The sequence below is a fragment of the Muscardinus avellanarius genome (genome assembly GCF_963383645.1).
Source record: "Muscardinus avellanarius genome assembly, chromosome: 16".
Lineage (NCBI taxonomy): Eukaryota > Metazoa > Chordata > Mammalia > Rodentia > Gliridae > Muscardinus > Muscardinus avellanarius.
The window spans coordinates 53,058,038-53,074,256 of NC_137802.1; the positions used below are offsets into that span (position 1 = coordinate 53,058,038).

The following is a 16,219-nucleotide window of genomic DNA, read 5'->3' on the forward strand; positions in this document are numbered from 1 at the left end:
AGCCAGTTATTTCTTGGACCCCTTTCCCGCCCCCAAGGCTCTCCCACTTTACCCAGAGCAAAGCTTCCGGGCTTCCCAGGCCCAGGGGCCCAATAATCTGGGAAGCGCTCCCGAACGGTGTTGGGTCCAGAAAGTCTCTAGAAGCTCCAGCCGCGCAGTCGCAGTTTCAATTTATCTGTAATTCCCGCGCTTTCGGTCGCCATGGAAACCGGCCGCAGCCACTGAGCGACAGCCTCTCAGAATACTAGATGCAGACACGTTAGCGGAAGAACAGGAGACAGCGCGCCAAGAGTCTTTTCGGAGCTCGGGATTGGTCAACTATTCACCCCCCCTCGCATGACGCAATCAGAAAGAGACGGAAGAGAAAGGATCCTGAGGCTTCTATTTGGCGCCCGCCCTCTCACCTCTACGCTTCCAGTTGCGGCCTATTACGTCATAGTAATCGCTGTGTAAGCGTCGGAATCGTTATCTGAGGCCGGAATATGAGCACAAGATAGTGCCCACTGGAGTCGCAGAGAGGCGCTCCATTCTCCCGCCCTGTCTGCTGCAATGGGAGTCTTCAGTTTAGGCAAATAAGATTGTGGAGGGAAACTACGATTTCCAGCATGCATTGCGGAAAGAGGGGCCTCAGCCACAGAGTTCCTTGGAAACTGTAGTCTTATGGAGAGAAGCTTCCGATACCGGAAGCGGGCACGATTCTCCTCGCAACCCAACTGATAGATTGCCGATCTGCTCGTGGTTATGTTCGTCAGCAGCTATGGATTGGAGTATTGTGTTTTCTTATCTTGCGAGCGGAAAATAAGTTAAAAACCTACAAGTCCAAGCAAGACTACAATTCCCATACAGCCGCGCGAGTCCATGAAGGTCAGTGACCGGAGGGAAACGCAGAGGGCGCGGAATGGGCCCGGGAAGGGGAAATCCGCTCTGGCCCACGTCTGCGCACTCGTAGTTCCGCCCCTCCGCCCCAGTGTTTGTTATTGTTGTGCGGTTCAGGCTTCTCCTGCCCCGCCCCTGCCAGCGTAGCCTCGACCAATCAGTGGGGTAGTAATTTTGAGGGACAAGGGGAAAGAACCAATCATCCTACCGGAAACCTAGAGAAACAGAGGACTAGGCCCTGTCTCTATCCGCCATGTTAGATTCACCCCGCCGGGAGAGCAGCAGTTCTGGCAGCGAACGGTCCTTGCACTGGCCTCCGGCAGGCGCCCCCCGGGGGCGGGGAGCTGGTAAGGGAGCGGCTGCAGTTACCTTGGGGTGGGGTCACGACGCGCTAACAGGAATTGGGGAAAATCAAGAGAAGATTCCTGCACAGTGTCTTTTTCCGTGTCTAGAGCAGTCGGTGTTTTCAGTGGGTAGATGAGAGCCATTCATGTTTTGAGGGATCCTGAGGGTCAATGCCACCGGAGGTAAGGTAAAGACCGTGTTTCAGAACTCCGGTCAAGCGAGTGAAGACCAAGTTTCCCCAATTCAATAGGGTCTAGGTAAATTAGAGGATCCTCTGGGGGTGGTGACACCGTCTTGGGGACTTGGACTGACAGAAAATAATAAAAAGATAAGTCTGCAAGAAAGAAATGACACTACTAACACATCATCTTCATCCCGTTCTCCTTTCGAAGCCCTTTTAAAGGGATTTGCTTGGGCCGGGACTTTCGCTATTGGAAAGGCACCATTTTTTTTTCCCCCCCTTTTTGTCCAACAGCCAGCTTTCATTACGGGCCTCTGATGAAAACAGTAATCAAAGGCCAGGCTCCCAGATCTGCTTTATTAGAGGTATTTGTTGAGGCTGAAAAAAAATTGACCTAGAGGGAAAGCTGACTTGTGCCAAGTGAAGGTGAGTCAGTGGCATGACTTATAATAAATAATGCCAGTTATGAAAGTTGAAGGCTTAGGCCCCAACTTCCTGGCTGCATTAGCTTTAAGCCTACAGGAACAGATGGATCTATCCATACCTTTGATAGTTCCACAAGTTAAAGATGAATGCCCTGTGGAAAGAACAATCACAAGTAAGTTAGAGAGGTAGACAGCCCTTCCCCCATCACACATTTTTATTAGGAATGAACCAAGGGTCTCATGCATTCTTAGGCAAGCACTCTACCTCTAAGCTATATCTCCAGCCTTTTTTTTTTCTTTGAGTACTGGGGCTGGCACCCAGGGGCATTCTACCTCTGAGCTCCACCCTCACCCTATTTTTTTTATTCTTTATTTTGAACCAGTCTCCTGTCTCAGCCTCCCAAATGCTGGGATTACAAGCTTGCGCCTCCACACACAGCTCTCCAGCTCTTTCTTAAAAAAATTTATTTTGAGAAGCCAGGCATAGTGGCTCAGGCTTGTAATCCCAGTACTTGGGAGGCTGAGACAGGAGGATCACAGGTTCAAGGCCAGCCTCAGCAACTTAGTGAAGCTCTCAGTAACCAAGTAAGACCTTGTTTCCAGACGAAAAACAAAATAGAGCCAGAGTGTATCTTGGAGGTAGAATGTCTCAGGTTCAACCTCCAATACAAAAAGAAAAAAAAAAGTTTATTTTGAGACAGGGTCTCACTAAGTTCCCCAAGCTGGCCTTCAACTTGCCATCCTCCTCCTGTCTTACTTCCTGAGTCTCTGGGATTATAGGCACATGCCAACAGTCCAGAGATAAGTGGTTCTTTATGAAGACCTGGACGTGGCCCAAGTAATGAGAATCTCCCACTTCCTGTTTTTTCCTATTGGCAGACCAGTTGGATGACCTCCAAAGTATCTAAACGAATTTCGAATTGTGTAATTTGAGAAAGGGGAAGGAAGATTAGTTTCCTTCCAGGCTTGAAATGTGGAAGAATGATTTTTGAAGTTGGAAAGTGAGACTGTATTTCAGAATGTCCACTGAGTCAGACTGACTCAGTTACTTCATTCCTCTGATTTTCTTGCCCAACATTTTGGGAAGTGGACAGGGATTCTGCATAAATCTTTTTTTTTTTTTTTCCCAGTACTGGGAATGGAACCCAAGGGCTTTCTACCTCTGAGCTATACCCCCAGCCCTGTTTTTAATTATTTTGAAACAGGGCCTCACTAAGTAGCTAAGGCTGGCTGCAAACCTGCGATCCTCTTGTCTCATCCTCCTAAATGCTGGGATTAGGAACTTGCGCCACCACGCCCAGCTGATCCTACATAATTTTTTTTTGGAGGGGGGGTGCTGGGGATTGAGCCCAGGGGCATCCTACCTCTGAGCTGCACCTACAGCCCAAATTTTTATTTTACTTATTTAATTTTTTTTTGGTGGTACTGGGGTTCCTGGAAACCCTTGCTACCTCCAGGTTACACTCCCAGACCTATTTTATATTTTTATTTGGAAACAGGATCTCTTAGCCAGCAAGGCTGGCTTCAAACTTGTGCAATCCTCCTGTCTCCGCCTCCCAAGCACAGGGATTACAAGCATGCGCCACCACACCTGGCTTATTTATTTTTTATTTTTTGAAACAGGGTCTCACTAAGTTTCAGAGAGCCTCACTAAGTAGCTGAGGTGAGCCACGAAACTGCAATCCTCCTGTTTCAGCCTCCCAAGTACTGGGATTACAAGTGTGCACCACTATACCCGGCCTGCATAAATCTTAAGGAGCACAAGAATTGTATGAATTCTTGTGGATAAATACTGGACATCAGCAGGATTGAGATTAGGGTGCTATATTTTGGCAGTGAACTCAACTTTAGGTGAAGACAAAGAATGGAACCAGGTATGGTAGGACACACCTGTAATCCCAGTACTTGGAAGGCTAAGACAGGAGGATCGTAGGTTTGTGACCAGCCTTTGCTTTTTTTTTTTTTTTTTTGGTGTGGTACTAGGGGTGGAACCCAGGGGCTTTCTACCTCCGGGCTATACTCCCAGACTTATTTTATACTTTATTTGGAAATAGGATCTCACTAAGTTGCTAAGAGCCTCACTAAGTAGCTGAGGCTGGCTTCAAACCTGTGTGATCCTCCTGTCTCAGCCTCCCAAGCGCTAGGATTACAAGCATGTGCCACCACGCCTGGCTCAGCCTCTGCAATTTAGATCCTGTTTCCAAATAAAAAACAAAATAATGCAGGGGTGTAGCTCAGAAGTAGAATATTCCTGGGTTCAAATTCCAGTGCCACAAATATAAATAAATAATAAATAAAAAGGCTGGGAGCATAACTCAGAGGTAGAATGCCCTTGCATTCAATCCCCAATACTACAAAAAAATCACAATAATAATAATCCATTAGGAAAGGGGTGTTGCTATAACAAAATTGATTCTGAAGCCAGACACAGTGGCACATACCTGCCATGCTAAGACAGGAGAATCAGAGGTTTGAGAGGACTGCTGAGTGAGAAGGGGTGGTGGCACAGGCCTGTATTCCCAGTACTTGGGAGGTATTACTAAGTTCGTGAGGGCCTTGCCAAATTCAAGACTATCCTCAAACCTGAAACAGGTTGTCCTGTTTCAGCCTCCCAAGTACTAGGGTTATAGGCTTAAGCCACCATGCCTAGCTTACATCTTGTGTGTGTGTGTGTGTGTGTGTGTGTGTGTGTGTGTGTGTGTGTGGTGGGACTAAGGATTGAATCCAGGGACATTCTACCGCTGTGCTATACCCCTAGCCCTTTTTTGTTTTGTTTGATTTTGAAACAGGTTCTCACTAGGTTGCTGAGAGTCTAACTACTTGTTGATGCTGTCCTCAAATCTGTGATCCTCCTGTCGTAGCCTCCTCAGTATTAGGATTACAAGCATGTGTCATCCAGCCTGGCTGAAATATAACTATTAGATAGAAATAGGAAAGCCGGTCGTACTGGCGCATGCTCATAATCTCAATACTTGGGAGGCTGAGACAGGAGGGTCGCGATTCAAAGGCAGACTCAGCTAATTAGTGTGAGGCCTTCTACAAATGAGTGAGACCTTGTTTCAAAATAAAGAATTAAGAAAATAGGGATGGAGGTGTAGCTTGGAGGTAGAATGCTCCTGAGTCCCATCCACACAAAAAAATAGAAATAGGAAATATTTCTCCCAAGAAATTGATTTTAACCATGTAGCACATGCCTGCAATCCCAGTTCTTTTTTTTTTTTTTTTAATACTGGGGATTGAACTCAGGGACATTCTACCTTTGAGCTACACCTTCAGCCCTATTTTTTATTTATATTTGAAACAGTCTCACTAAGTTGTAGAGGGTCTAAGTAACTGAAGCTGGCCGCGAACCTCAATCCTCCCGTCTCAGCCTCCCAAGTACTGGGATTACAAGTGTGCGCCACCACGCCTGGCTGCCAGTTCTTGAGAGATTAAGACAGGAGTGTAGGTTCGAGGCCAGCCTCAGCAACTTACTGAGATCCTGTCTCCAAATAAAAATTTAAAATAAGGGTGGGGTTGTAACTTAGAGGTCAGCTGCCCCTGGGTTCAATCACCAGTAACACACACATACACACACAAAGTAAGATTTGGTTTAAACCACCCATTAGATTGTAAATCCCATATTAGCAGGGGCATTATTTCTGTTGTTTGCTGCTGTATCTCCCAAGCCTAGCCCATATTAACTCCTTACACGTATTTGAATGTTTATACAATTTATAGAACCTTTCTAATGTGTATGTGTTGTTACTGTTACTGTTTTTCTCATCTTTTTTTTTCTCTCTCTTTTTTTTCCACCCACACTCTCAACTCTAGCCCCACAACATGGAACCACAGGTTACTCTAAACGTGACTTTTAAAAATGAAACTCAAAGCTTTCTGGTTTCGGATCCAGAAAATACAACTTGGGCTGATGTTGAGGCTATGGTGAGTACTGCTTTGTTATGTTTCTCAACGATTTAAGCATAGATGTTTTTTCCAAAGGTAGCTATTTTTAGCACTTTAATTTCTTTGCTATTAAGTCAGTTGTATTTACCATTTTGGGGCCTTTTGGAAAATTGTTTTTGACGAGGATCCAGTATTTGCCTAGGAAATGTGACCTATAAAGGAAACAAGTCCCTTCTGATATGTTTAGATTTGGAAAGTTAAATTGTTTTTGAAATGATAGAGTAAGCCAGGTGTGGTTACGCAGGCTTCTAATGCCAGCATTTGGGTGGCTGAGGATTGTGGCTTGCAGACAGCCTCAGTTATTTAGTGAGGCCCTGTGCAATCTAATGAGACCCTGTTTCAAAAATAAAAAGAGCAAAATGTAGCTCTAGAGCCTCACACTTGTAATCCCGGCATTCGGGAGGCTGAGACCTGATGATCATGGTTTATGGACAGCCCCAGCTACTTAGTGAGGCCCTCTGCAATTTAGTGAGACCCTGTTTCAAAATAAAGAACAAAAGATAGGGCTGGGGTATAGCTCAGAGGTCGAATGTCCCTGGGTTTCATCCCCGGACCCCCCCCCCCAAAAAAAAAGTAGGGCTGGGGGTGTAGCTCGGAGGTAGAAGGCCCCTGGATTCCATCCCCACTACTGCAAAATAAAAATAAAAACAAATGATAGAGTAATCGGAAAACTTATTTAATTTAGAAACAGTCTGAGGGAGCTGGGCGTGGTGGCGCACGCTGGTAATCCCAGTGCTTGGGAGGCTGAGACAGGAAGGATTGCACAGGTTCGAAGCCAGCCTCAGCTACTTAGTGAGGTTCTCAGCAACTTAGTGAGACCCTGTTTCCAAATAAAATATAAAATACGTCTGGGAGTATAGCCGGGGGGTAGAAAAGCCCCTGGGTCCACCCCCAGTACCACAAAAGGGAAAAAAAGAACAGCCTGAGGAATGAATTCGTGTAGGCCCCACCCTAACCAGGCCCCAAAGTAATATTCTCTTGCCTGACTGTGGTTGTTTGTCAACTACCAAGGGCATAACTTGTGTTTTGCAAGAGCCTATCGATTGCTTTCATTGCCAGGTTAGAGGCCCAGTATTTCAAAGTCGGCCAGAAACAAATCCCACAGGTTTTGTAGACAGCAGTTCCTCTCTTCCTTTTTTTGCTAGTGTCTTTCCGCATCTTCATTTACCCTTTATACTCTTCTGGGTTTGCAGTGGTGAATGTTTTACTTCCTGTGTGCCAGTGTTCATCTAATGAAACCCCTTGGTCAAAACTACCTTTGTAAGCCAGATACCCTGGGTTACACCTACAGCTGCAGCTACTTAGAGCGCTGAGGCAGGAGGATCAAAAGTTTGATGGCAGCCGGGTTAATGGAGCAAGAGCCTATCTCAAGATAAAACAGGAGCCAGGCCAGTGGTATACAGTGGCTGAGACTGAGGGGTCGCAGGTTCAAGGCCAGCACACAGTAACTTAATGAGACTGTGTTTCAAAAAAAAAGAGCATGCTTGTAATCTCAAGCACACTTGTAATCCCAGCTGAGACAGGAGGATCACACAGGTTCAAAGCCAGCCTCAGCTGCTTAGGCTCTCAGCAACTTAGTGAGACCCTATTTCCATGTAAAGTATAAAGTAGGTCTGAGAATATAGCCGGGAGGTAGAAAAGCCCCTGGGCTCCACTCCCAGTACCACCAAAAATAAATAAATAATAAATAAATAAAGAGACTGGGATATAGCTCAGAGTTATAGTGCCTCTGAGTTCAGTCGAGAGCGCTTTTCTTTTTTTTTTTTTTTTTTTTTTTTTGGTGGTACTGGGGGTGGAACCCAGGGGCTTTCTACCTCTGTGCTATACTCCCAGACCTATTTTATATTATTTGGAAACAGGGTCTCATTAAGTTGCTGAGAGCCTCACTAAGTAGCTGAGGCTGGCTTTGAACCTGTGTGATCCTCCTGCCTCAGCTTCCCAAGTGCTGGGATTACAAGTGTGAGCCACCACACCCAGCTTGGCAGAGTGCTTTAGTGTGCACCAGTTCCCATACAGCCAAAACAAAACAAAACCTGCCTCTACTTGATAATCTATGATGGCAACTAAAAGAGAGAAAATGGTGGAGTTATCCTCCTGTAATCCTTCTGTTTTAGCCTCCCAAGTGCTGGGATTACAAGCATGTGCCAGCACATCCAGCTCCTACCTTTTTTTTCTTTTCTTTTTTTTTTTTTTTTTTTTTGTGTGTGTGTGTGTGTGTGTGTGTGTGTGTGTGTGTGTGTGTTACTGAAGATTGAATCCAAAGGCATCCTACCTCTAAGCTCCAGTCCCAGCCCAATTTTTTATTCTTTGAAACTGGGTCTCAGTAAGCTGCGGAGGGCCTCACAAGTCGCTGAGGCTAGCCACGAACCTGCTACCCACCTGTCTCAGCCCCCCAAGTATTAGGATTACAAGCATGTGCCAACCCAGCTGATAATAAGCTTTTGTCTGTTATCAACTGCAAATATTTTTCTCAATCTGTTGTCTTTTAAGTTAATGGTGTTTTTTAAATAAATTTTTACGTAGTAAATATGCGCACTGTGTGACATTTAGGTTTGTGTTACACCTGCCTGTTTGATGTCTTGATCATACAGTTGGCATTCTTCATTTGCAGGTAAAAGTTTCATTTGATCTGAACACCATTCAGATAAAGTACCTGGATGAGGAAAATGAAGAGGTGAAGTATATTGTGGACCCTGTTGCTAGGTATTCAGAATAGGGATCTCATTTCTATAGCATGATGTGGCTTGAAAGTGAGGAATAATGCTCATCTCTTTTGTGTGGTGGTTTAACATATTTTATAATTGCATGTTTAAGAAGACAAGTGGTGCCGAGCCACTGGTAATGTGGTACTTGAGAGACTGAGGCAGGAGGATTGCAGGTTCAAGGCCACCCTCTGCAATTTAAGGAGACGCTGTTTCAAAATAAAAAGTAGAAAGGGCTGAGGGGTGTAGCTCAGAGGTAGACCCTCCCCCCGGTGGGGGCCAATTCCCAGACCAAAATAGATGAATTTAAAACAGGGCTGGGGAGTATGGCTCTGAGGTAGAATACCTCTGACTTTAATCCCAGTACCAGAAAAGAAGCCAGGCATGGTGGCATATGCCTATGCTCCTAGAACTTGGTAGGCTAAGACAGGAGGATCGCGGGTTAGAGGACAGCCTCAGCAAGTAGTGAGACTTTCAGCAGCTCAGTGAGGTAGAGCTTGGAGGTAGAATGCCCCTGGGTTCCATCCCCAGTGCTGAAAAAAAAAAAAAAAGTATTTTGTTGTTTAATTATTTATTTATGGCACTGGGTTGAACTCAGGGACATTCGACCTGTGAGCTATACCCCCAAGCCCTTTTTATTTTTGAAACAGTCTCACTGGGTTGATGAGAGTCTCACTACTTGCTGAGACTGTGCTTGAACCTGCAATCCTCCTGTCTGTCTCCCCAAGTACTGGGATTACAAGTGTGTATCACCACACCCAGCTGAAAATCTTTTTTCTTTTTTCTTTTCTAGTACTGGGGACAGAACCCAGGGACATTTGAAACAGGGTCTCACTGAGTTGCAAAGGGCCTCGCTAAGTAGCTGAGGCTGTCTGCAAACCGCGATCCTCCGGTCTCAGCCTCCTGAATGCTGGGATTATAAGCATGCACCACCATGCCCAGCTTGAAAATAATTTTTAAAATCACGTAGCAGTCTTAAGTTCAAGTATAGTACAGCTGCCATTTAGTTTATAATAATGAAAATAATAATGGCTAACTTTTGTGGAGTGGTTACAGTTAAATAGACTAATAACGTTGTGTAATAGGTAATTGCTATCATCTTCGTGTTACCTTTGAGGAAACTGAGGCACATAAAGGTTCAGTAACCTGTCTACAGGTTCAGTGAAGGTTCAGTCTATAGCCTCTGGCTCCAAAGCCCAGGCTCCAAAACACTATATTGTGCTACTTTTTAATGTGCCTAAATTAAAAGAGGGCACAGTATCTAAGCAATAAAATACCGTCTTACTCATAACTAGGAAGCGATTGGAAGCACTGAACCCCTGACCTGAGGTTTTGCATGTATCCCATGACGCTTGTCCTAGTTACAGAAATCCTCAATTGACGAGACACTTAAAATTCACTGTTGCCTTTTCTCTTCACAGGTATCCATTAATAGTCAAGGTGAGTCTCTAAGCAAATCTATTCAGCTTTACTTAAAAGCCTTAATCTGCTCATTGAGTTGTTTCTTTTTATACTAGATCTTGCTGTAGTATTTATTTTAGAGTGGAATTTGTTATATAGTAAATGACACTGCAGTTGGGTATAGTGGTGCATGCCTGTAATCCCAGTGTTTGGGTGGCTGAGACAGGAGGATTACAGTTTAGAAGCCAGCCTCAGCCATTTAGGCTCTCAGCAATGAGACTCTTTCCAAATAAAAGATAAAATAAGGCTGGGAGTATATCTTGCAGGTGGAATTCCCTAGCACCACACACAAAAATAAATAAATGAATGAATAAAACAAACAAGTAACATTGTACTCAACCATGCATGGGCATTAGTTACATAGGGATAGGGGATTTTTTTTTTTTTTTTTTTTTTGGTCCTGGGAATTGAACACAGTGCCCAGTGTGCTCTAGGCGAGCACTTGTACCACTGAGCTGTATCCCTAGCCCTGGTTTTGATTGTATATCATGTTTTCATGTGTAGGATGGTATCTCCGAAGAGACCATCAGGACAGATTTAATGAAAGGTTTTCATACTTAAGATGCTAATAGCCAGGCATGATGTATCACACTTGTAATCCTTGCTACTCTGGAGGCTGTGGCAATAGGATTGCAAGTTTTAGGCCTTCTTGGACAACTTTTTAAGTCTCTATCTCAAAATAAAACAAAGGGTTGGGGAGATAGCTCAGTTGTATAGTACTTCCCTATATATAGTACCCAGCAACACACACATACACACACACACACACACACACACACACACACACACCCCTCTGAAAACAATATATCCCCTAGTTTGTCACATATAATTTGTTCTGTTGGTATTGCATTTCCCTCTGACTTGGCTTGTATGTTAATATCAATGTGTATAAGCAATGGGATTCCCAAAGTTTATTAGATGGTAGTTATTCAGAGGTTGGAATACACTTTCCCATAGGAAACATGCTGTATTTAAAGATTAGGTTCCCAGGTAGGCCCTTTAAAGCTTGTTTTAACCCGCAGAAATGATAGTGTTAACACTATGTATGAACTCTGGAATCCTGAGCTTCATAAAACCTGGCACGATATCCCAGTTGAGGTTTTCTAACCCGAAGGCTCCAGTAGCAAAGAAAGATGTAAGCGGGAGAGCTGATCTGTAGTAGCTTCTGTTTGCAGTGTGAGGAGAAGGGAGTATGTCAGTAAAAAGGTAATAACTATTGAAGGGAAGTTAAGAATTCTTAAAAATCTGAATTGGCTGTACTTCTTAAAAAATAAGTGTTCGCCAGGCGTGGTAGCGCACGCTTATAATCCCAGCATCTGGGAGGCTGAGACAGGAGGATCGCAGTTTGCGGCCAGCCTCAGCTACTTAGGCCCTTTGCAACTTAGTGAGACCCTGTTTCAAAATAAAGAATAAAAAATAGGGCTGGGGGACTAGCTGGGAAGTCAAATGCCCCTGGGTTCCATCCCTAGAACCACAAAAATTAGTTTTATAACTGAATGTAGGGGCTCATGCCTATCATCTCAGTACTGGGGAAGGTGAGATGGGAGGATCGCAAATTCAAGGCCAGACTCAGCAACTTAGCAAGACCCCATTTCAAAATAAAAAATAAAACAGGGCTGGGGTTGTAGCTCAGAAATAGGAGCCCCTGGGTTCTATCTCCGGTACCACACATAAAATCCAAATCTTATTCTGTATATATAAAGGTATAGACCATGGAATTATAAGGTACATACACGCAGTAGACTGTTAATAGTGAAACAATATCAATTGCCTCACATCCTTACCCTTTGCCCTACCCCACTTCCAAGAGTAGCTGTAGCCAGAGTAGCTGCAATCCGCTGCTTCAGCGCAAATCCTGAATGTGATACGCTGTGATTAGCTGTGGTCCTCGTGTTGTGCGTTAGGTCTTTAGGATTGTACATTTAACCACTGTACTATTTTGTCCTTTTAGGGGAATATGAAGAAGCACTTAAGGTAATGGTTATTTTATCTCATTTTCAAATATTTTAATAAGCATTTATTGACTAAAACGTGAACTTGAATTCTGTTAGAAACTAGTAAGTATAAAATAAAATAAAAATAAAGCCAATTTGGGGGGAGACTATGATGAGTAGGACATACCACTAAGAAAAGAGGCACCTTGCCGGGCGTGGTGGCGCACGCTTGTAATCCCCGCGCTTGGGAGGCGGAGACAGGAAGATCGCGCAGGTTCGAAGCCAGCCTCGGCTACTTAGTGAGGCTCTCAGCAACTTAGTGAGACCCTGTTTCCAAATAAAATATAAAATAGGGCTGGGAGGCCGGGCGTGGTGGCGCACTCTTGTAATCCCTGCGCTTGGGAGGCAGAGACAGGAGGGTCGCGCAGGTTCGAAGCCAGCCGCACTGGCTTAAGAGACCCTGTTTCCAAATAAAAACATATAAAAAATAGGTCTGGGAGTGTAGCCCAGAGGTAGAAGGGCTTCCAGGAACCCCAGTACCACCAAAAAAAAAAAGAAAAAAGTAGGGCTGGGAGTATAGCCCGGAGGTAGAAAGCCTCTGGGTTCCACCCCCAGTACCATAAAAAATAAAAATAAAAAAAAGGAGGCGGCTTCTAATAAAAAGGTTATTTCAGTTCTTTTCCCATTTTATTTCTGGCCTTAATGTCACGTTTCTATCATTTAAAAACACAAAGGAGCTGGACATGGTGGTGCACTGTCATCCCAGCATCTGGAAGGCTGAGACCAGGGGATCAGGGTTCGTGGACAGCCTCAGCTACTCAGTGAGGTTCTTTGTAACTCAGACCCTGTTTCAAAATAAAGAATAAAAAATAGGGCTGGGAGTGTAGCCCAGAGGTAAAATGCTCCTGGGTTCCATCCCCAGAACAAAAAAACAAAAAAAAAAAACCTATAAAAGAAGCTGATACAGGAGGATCAAGGTTCACAGACAGCCTCAGCTACTTAGGCCCTTTGCAACTCAGTAAGACCCTGTTTTGTAGAGTGCCCCTGGTTTTCATCCCCAGTATTGCAAAAGAAAGAAAGAAAGAAAGAAAGAAAGAAAGAAAGAAAGAAAGGAAGGAAGGAAGGAAGGAAGGAAGGAAGAAAGAAAGAAAGAGGGCTGGAAGTATAGCTCAGAAATAGAATGGCCCTGGATTCAATCTCCAGTACTGGGGGGGGGGGGGCACAAGCTGGGTGTGGTGGTGCACACTTGTAACCCCAGTACTTAGGAGGCTGAGACAGGAGGATCGCAGGTTCAAAGCACAAAGCAGCCTCAGCAGCTTAGGCTATCAGCACCTTAGTGAGACCTTGTTTTCAAATAAATAAAATATGTCTAAGAGTGTAGCTCAGAGGTAGAAGGCCCATGGGTTCCGTTTCCAGCATTATACACTCATAACAACAACACAGAGAAGTGTGGTATAGTGAAGTGCAGCTTGGCCCCAGCTACTCAGAAGGCTGAGGAAGGACAGTCGTGAGAGTTCAGGACTTAGAGACACTTGGACAGTGTAACAAGACCTTGTCTCAAATAAGATAAAACTGTCCAGGTACGTACAGTTTTGTGAATTTGTTTTGTTTTGAGGTTCTGGGGGTTGAACCCAGGGCCTGGCACCTGCCGTGCAAGCAGGGTATCGGGAGCAACAGACCCCAGACCAACACAGTGTTTGATATGTATATGCTGTGAAGTACCATGGGATGCTTTTTGTGAGTATATGGGACTGGGTGGAACCTAGGGGCCTCCTGCCCCTGAGCTACACCCCCAGGCCTATTTTATTTGGAAACAGGATCTCACTAAGTTGCTGAGAGCCTAACTAAGCTGCTGAGGCTGGCTTCGAACCTGCACAGTGCTCCTGTCTCAGCCTCCCAAGTGCTGGGATTACAAGCGTGTGGCACCACGCCTTGTTGTAATGCTCTTTTTAAATGGAGCTTTAGATGAAAGGACATTTATGAGCTGGGCTCCATGGCACCTGCTAGTAATACCAGCTGCTCAGGAGGCTGAGGAAGGAGGATAACAAGTTCAGTATTAGCATGGGCAATGTAGCAAGACCTTCCTTTTTTTTTTTTTTTTTTTTTTTTTTTTTTTTGTGTGTGTGTGTGTGTGTGTGTGTGTGTTACTAGGGATGGAACCTAGGGGCATTCTACCTCCAAGTTATACCCCCAGCCCTATTTTTTATTTATTTTTGAAACAGAGCTGAGTCTGTCAGCAAACCACAATCCTCCTGTCTTGGCCTCCCAAATGCTGGATTACAAGCATGCACCACCACACCTAGCATTTGGTATTATTTTTTTCTTTTATCGTACTGGGGGTTGAACCCAGAGGCATCATACCGTCAAGCTGTACCTCCAGTCTTTTATTTATTGGAACAGGATCGCACTAGGTTGCTGAGTCTCTAGGCTACTGAGGCTGGTTTTGAACCTGCAGTCCTCCTGTCGTAGCTTCCAACATGCTGAGATTATACACATGTACCACCATACTCTGCAGTAAGACTCTTTGAAAATAAAATGTTTTGCTGGGTGTGGTGGTGTGCACCTATAATCCTAGTACATGGGAGGCTGAGGCAGGAGGATCACAGGTTCAAGGGCAGCCTCTGCACCTAGCAAGACTCTCAGCAGCCTAGCAAGACCTTTACTCAAAAATAAAAATTAGAGAGAGGCGTGATAGCGCACACTTGTGATCCCAGCATTCGGGAGGCTGAGACTGGAGGGTAGTGGTTCTCAGCCAGCCTCAGCTACTTAGTGAGGCCCTGTTGCAAAATAAAGTATAAAAAAATCAGGCAGGGCTGGGCGTGGTGGCGCACACTTGTAATCCCCGCACTTGGGAGGCGGAGACTGGAGGATTGTGCAGATTCGAAGCCAGCTGCACTGGCTTAAGAGACCCTGTTTCCAAAAATAAAAAAGTATACAATAGGTCTGGGAGTGGAGCCCAGAGGTAGAAGGGCTTCCAGGAACCTTAGTACCACCAAAAGAGAGAGAGAGAGAGAGACAGACAGACGACAGACAGACAGACAGAGAGACCCTGTTTCCAAATTTAAAAAATATATAAAATAGTTCTGGGAGTGGGAGTGGAGCCCAGAGGTAGAAGGGTTTCCAGGAACCCCAGTACTACCAAAAAAAAAAAAAAAAAAAAAATCAGGCAGGGGATGTAGCGCTGAGATAGAATGCCCCTGGGTTCCATCCCCAGTACCACCAAAAAAAAAAAAAAAAAGGCATGATTAGGCATGGTGGTGCACACCTGTATTCTTAGTATTTGGGAGGCTGAGACAGGATTGCAGGTCTAAGGACAGTCTCAGCAAGTAGTGAGACTTATCAACCTAGCAAGACCCTGTTTCCAAATAAAACCTGGCTAGGGTATAGCTCAGAAGTATAATGCCTCCAAGTTCAATCCCCAGTATCATAAATAATGATAATGATAATAATAACACAATTATTATTAATGTGTGTTGTGGCATAAGCTTGTAATCCTGGTACTTGGGAGGCTTGAGACAGGAGGATTACAGATTTGAGGACAGTCTTGGCAAGTAGTAAGTCTACTCATCAACATAGTGAGACCCTGTTTCAAAAAATAGAGCTGGGGGTGTGATTCAGAGGTAAAATGCCTTTGGGTTCAATCCCCAGTATCACAGGAAATAAAACATTTTTTAAAAAAATATGGGGTATAGAGCTGGGCATGGTGGTGCACCCTTGTAACCCCTTCATTCGGGAGGCTGAGACAGGAGGTTTGCAGTTAGAGGACAGCCTCAGCTACTACTTAGTGAGGCCCTTTGCAGCTCAGTGAGACCCTGTTTCAAAATAAAGAATAAAAAATAGGGCTGGGGGTAGAGCTCAGAGGTAGAATGCCCCTGGATTCTATCCCCAGTACCGCAAAATAAAAAAATACTGGGTGGTAAATAGCTCTGTAGTGTATATCCAAGGTGCTGGTTCCAGTATACCTCCACCTCCAAAAAAAAAAAAAAACAGTTGTAGATGACAGCAGAGAAGCTAGAGCCCCACTGACTTGGCCCCTTAACTCTTGTAGGACACTAGAGTGCCTTCACGGGACCCCAGCTGATCTTTGAAGTAGTTTTCAAAATGTAATTTTTAGAGCCAGGTTTGGTGGTATGTGCTTGTAATCTCACTACTTGGGAGGCTAAGACAGGAAAATCACAAGTTGAAAGCCAGCCTGGGAAATTTAGTAAGACCCTGACTCAAATAAAAAGGGCCAAGAGTATAGCTGAATAAGCAAGAGCCTATTTCTTTTCTTTTCTTTTTTTTTAATGGAACCCAGGGGCATTCTACCTCCAAGCTTCACCTCCAGTCCTATTTTTTAGTCTTTTTTTA

At 44.6% G+C, this 16,219-nt stretch overlaps 1 protein-coding gene across 1 annotated transcript in view; it reads left to right on the forward strand.

The window, feature by feature from the left end:
• Nucleotides 1-1,129: 1,129 nt before the first annotated feature.
• NBR1 (NBR1 autophagy cargo receptor) overlaps nt 1,130-16,219 on the forward strand; it is a gene marked incomplete at its 3' end in the record, with an annotated part of 40,271 nt that continues 25,181 nt past the window's right edge. The window contains exons 1-5 of the mRNA XM_080712840.1: nt 1,130-1,223; nt 5,641-5,751; nt 8,384-8,446; nt 9,896-9,914; nt 11,887-11,909. Of these exons, the coding sequence (XP_080568966.1) occupies nt 5,650-5,751; nt 8,384-8,446; nt 9,896-9,914; nt 11,887-11,909 (207 nt within the window). The 5' untranslated portion in view covers nt 1,130-1,223; nt 5,641-5,649. The remainder of the gene's footprint in view (nt 1,224-5,640; nt 5,752-8,383; nt 8,447-9,895; nt 9,915-11,886; nt 11,910-16,219) is intronic.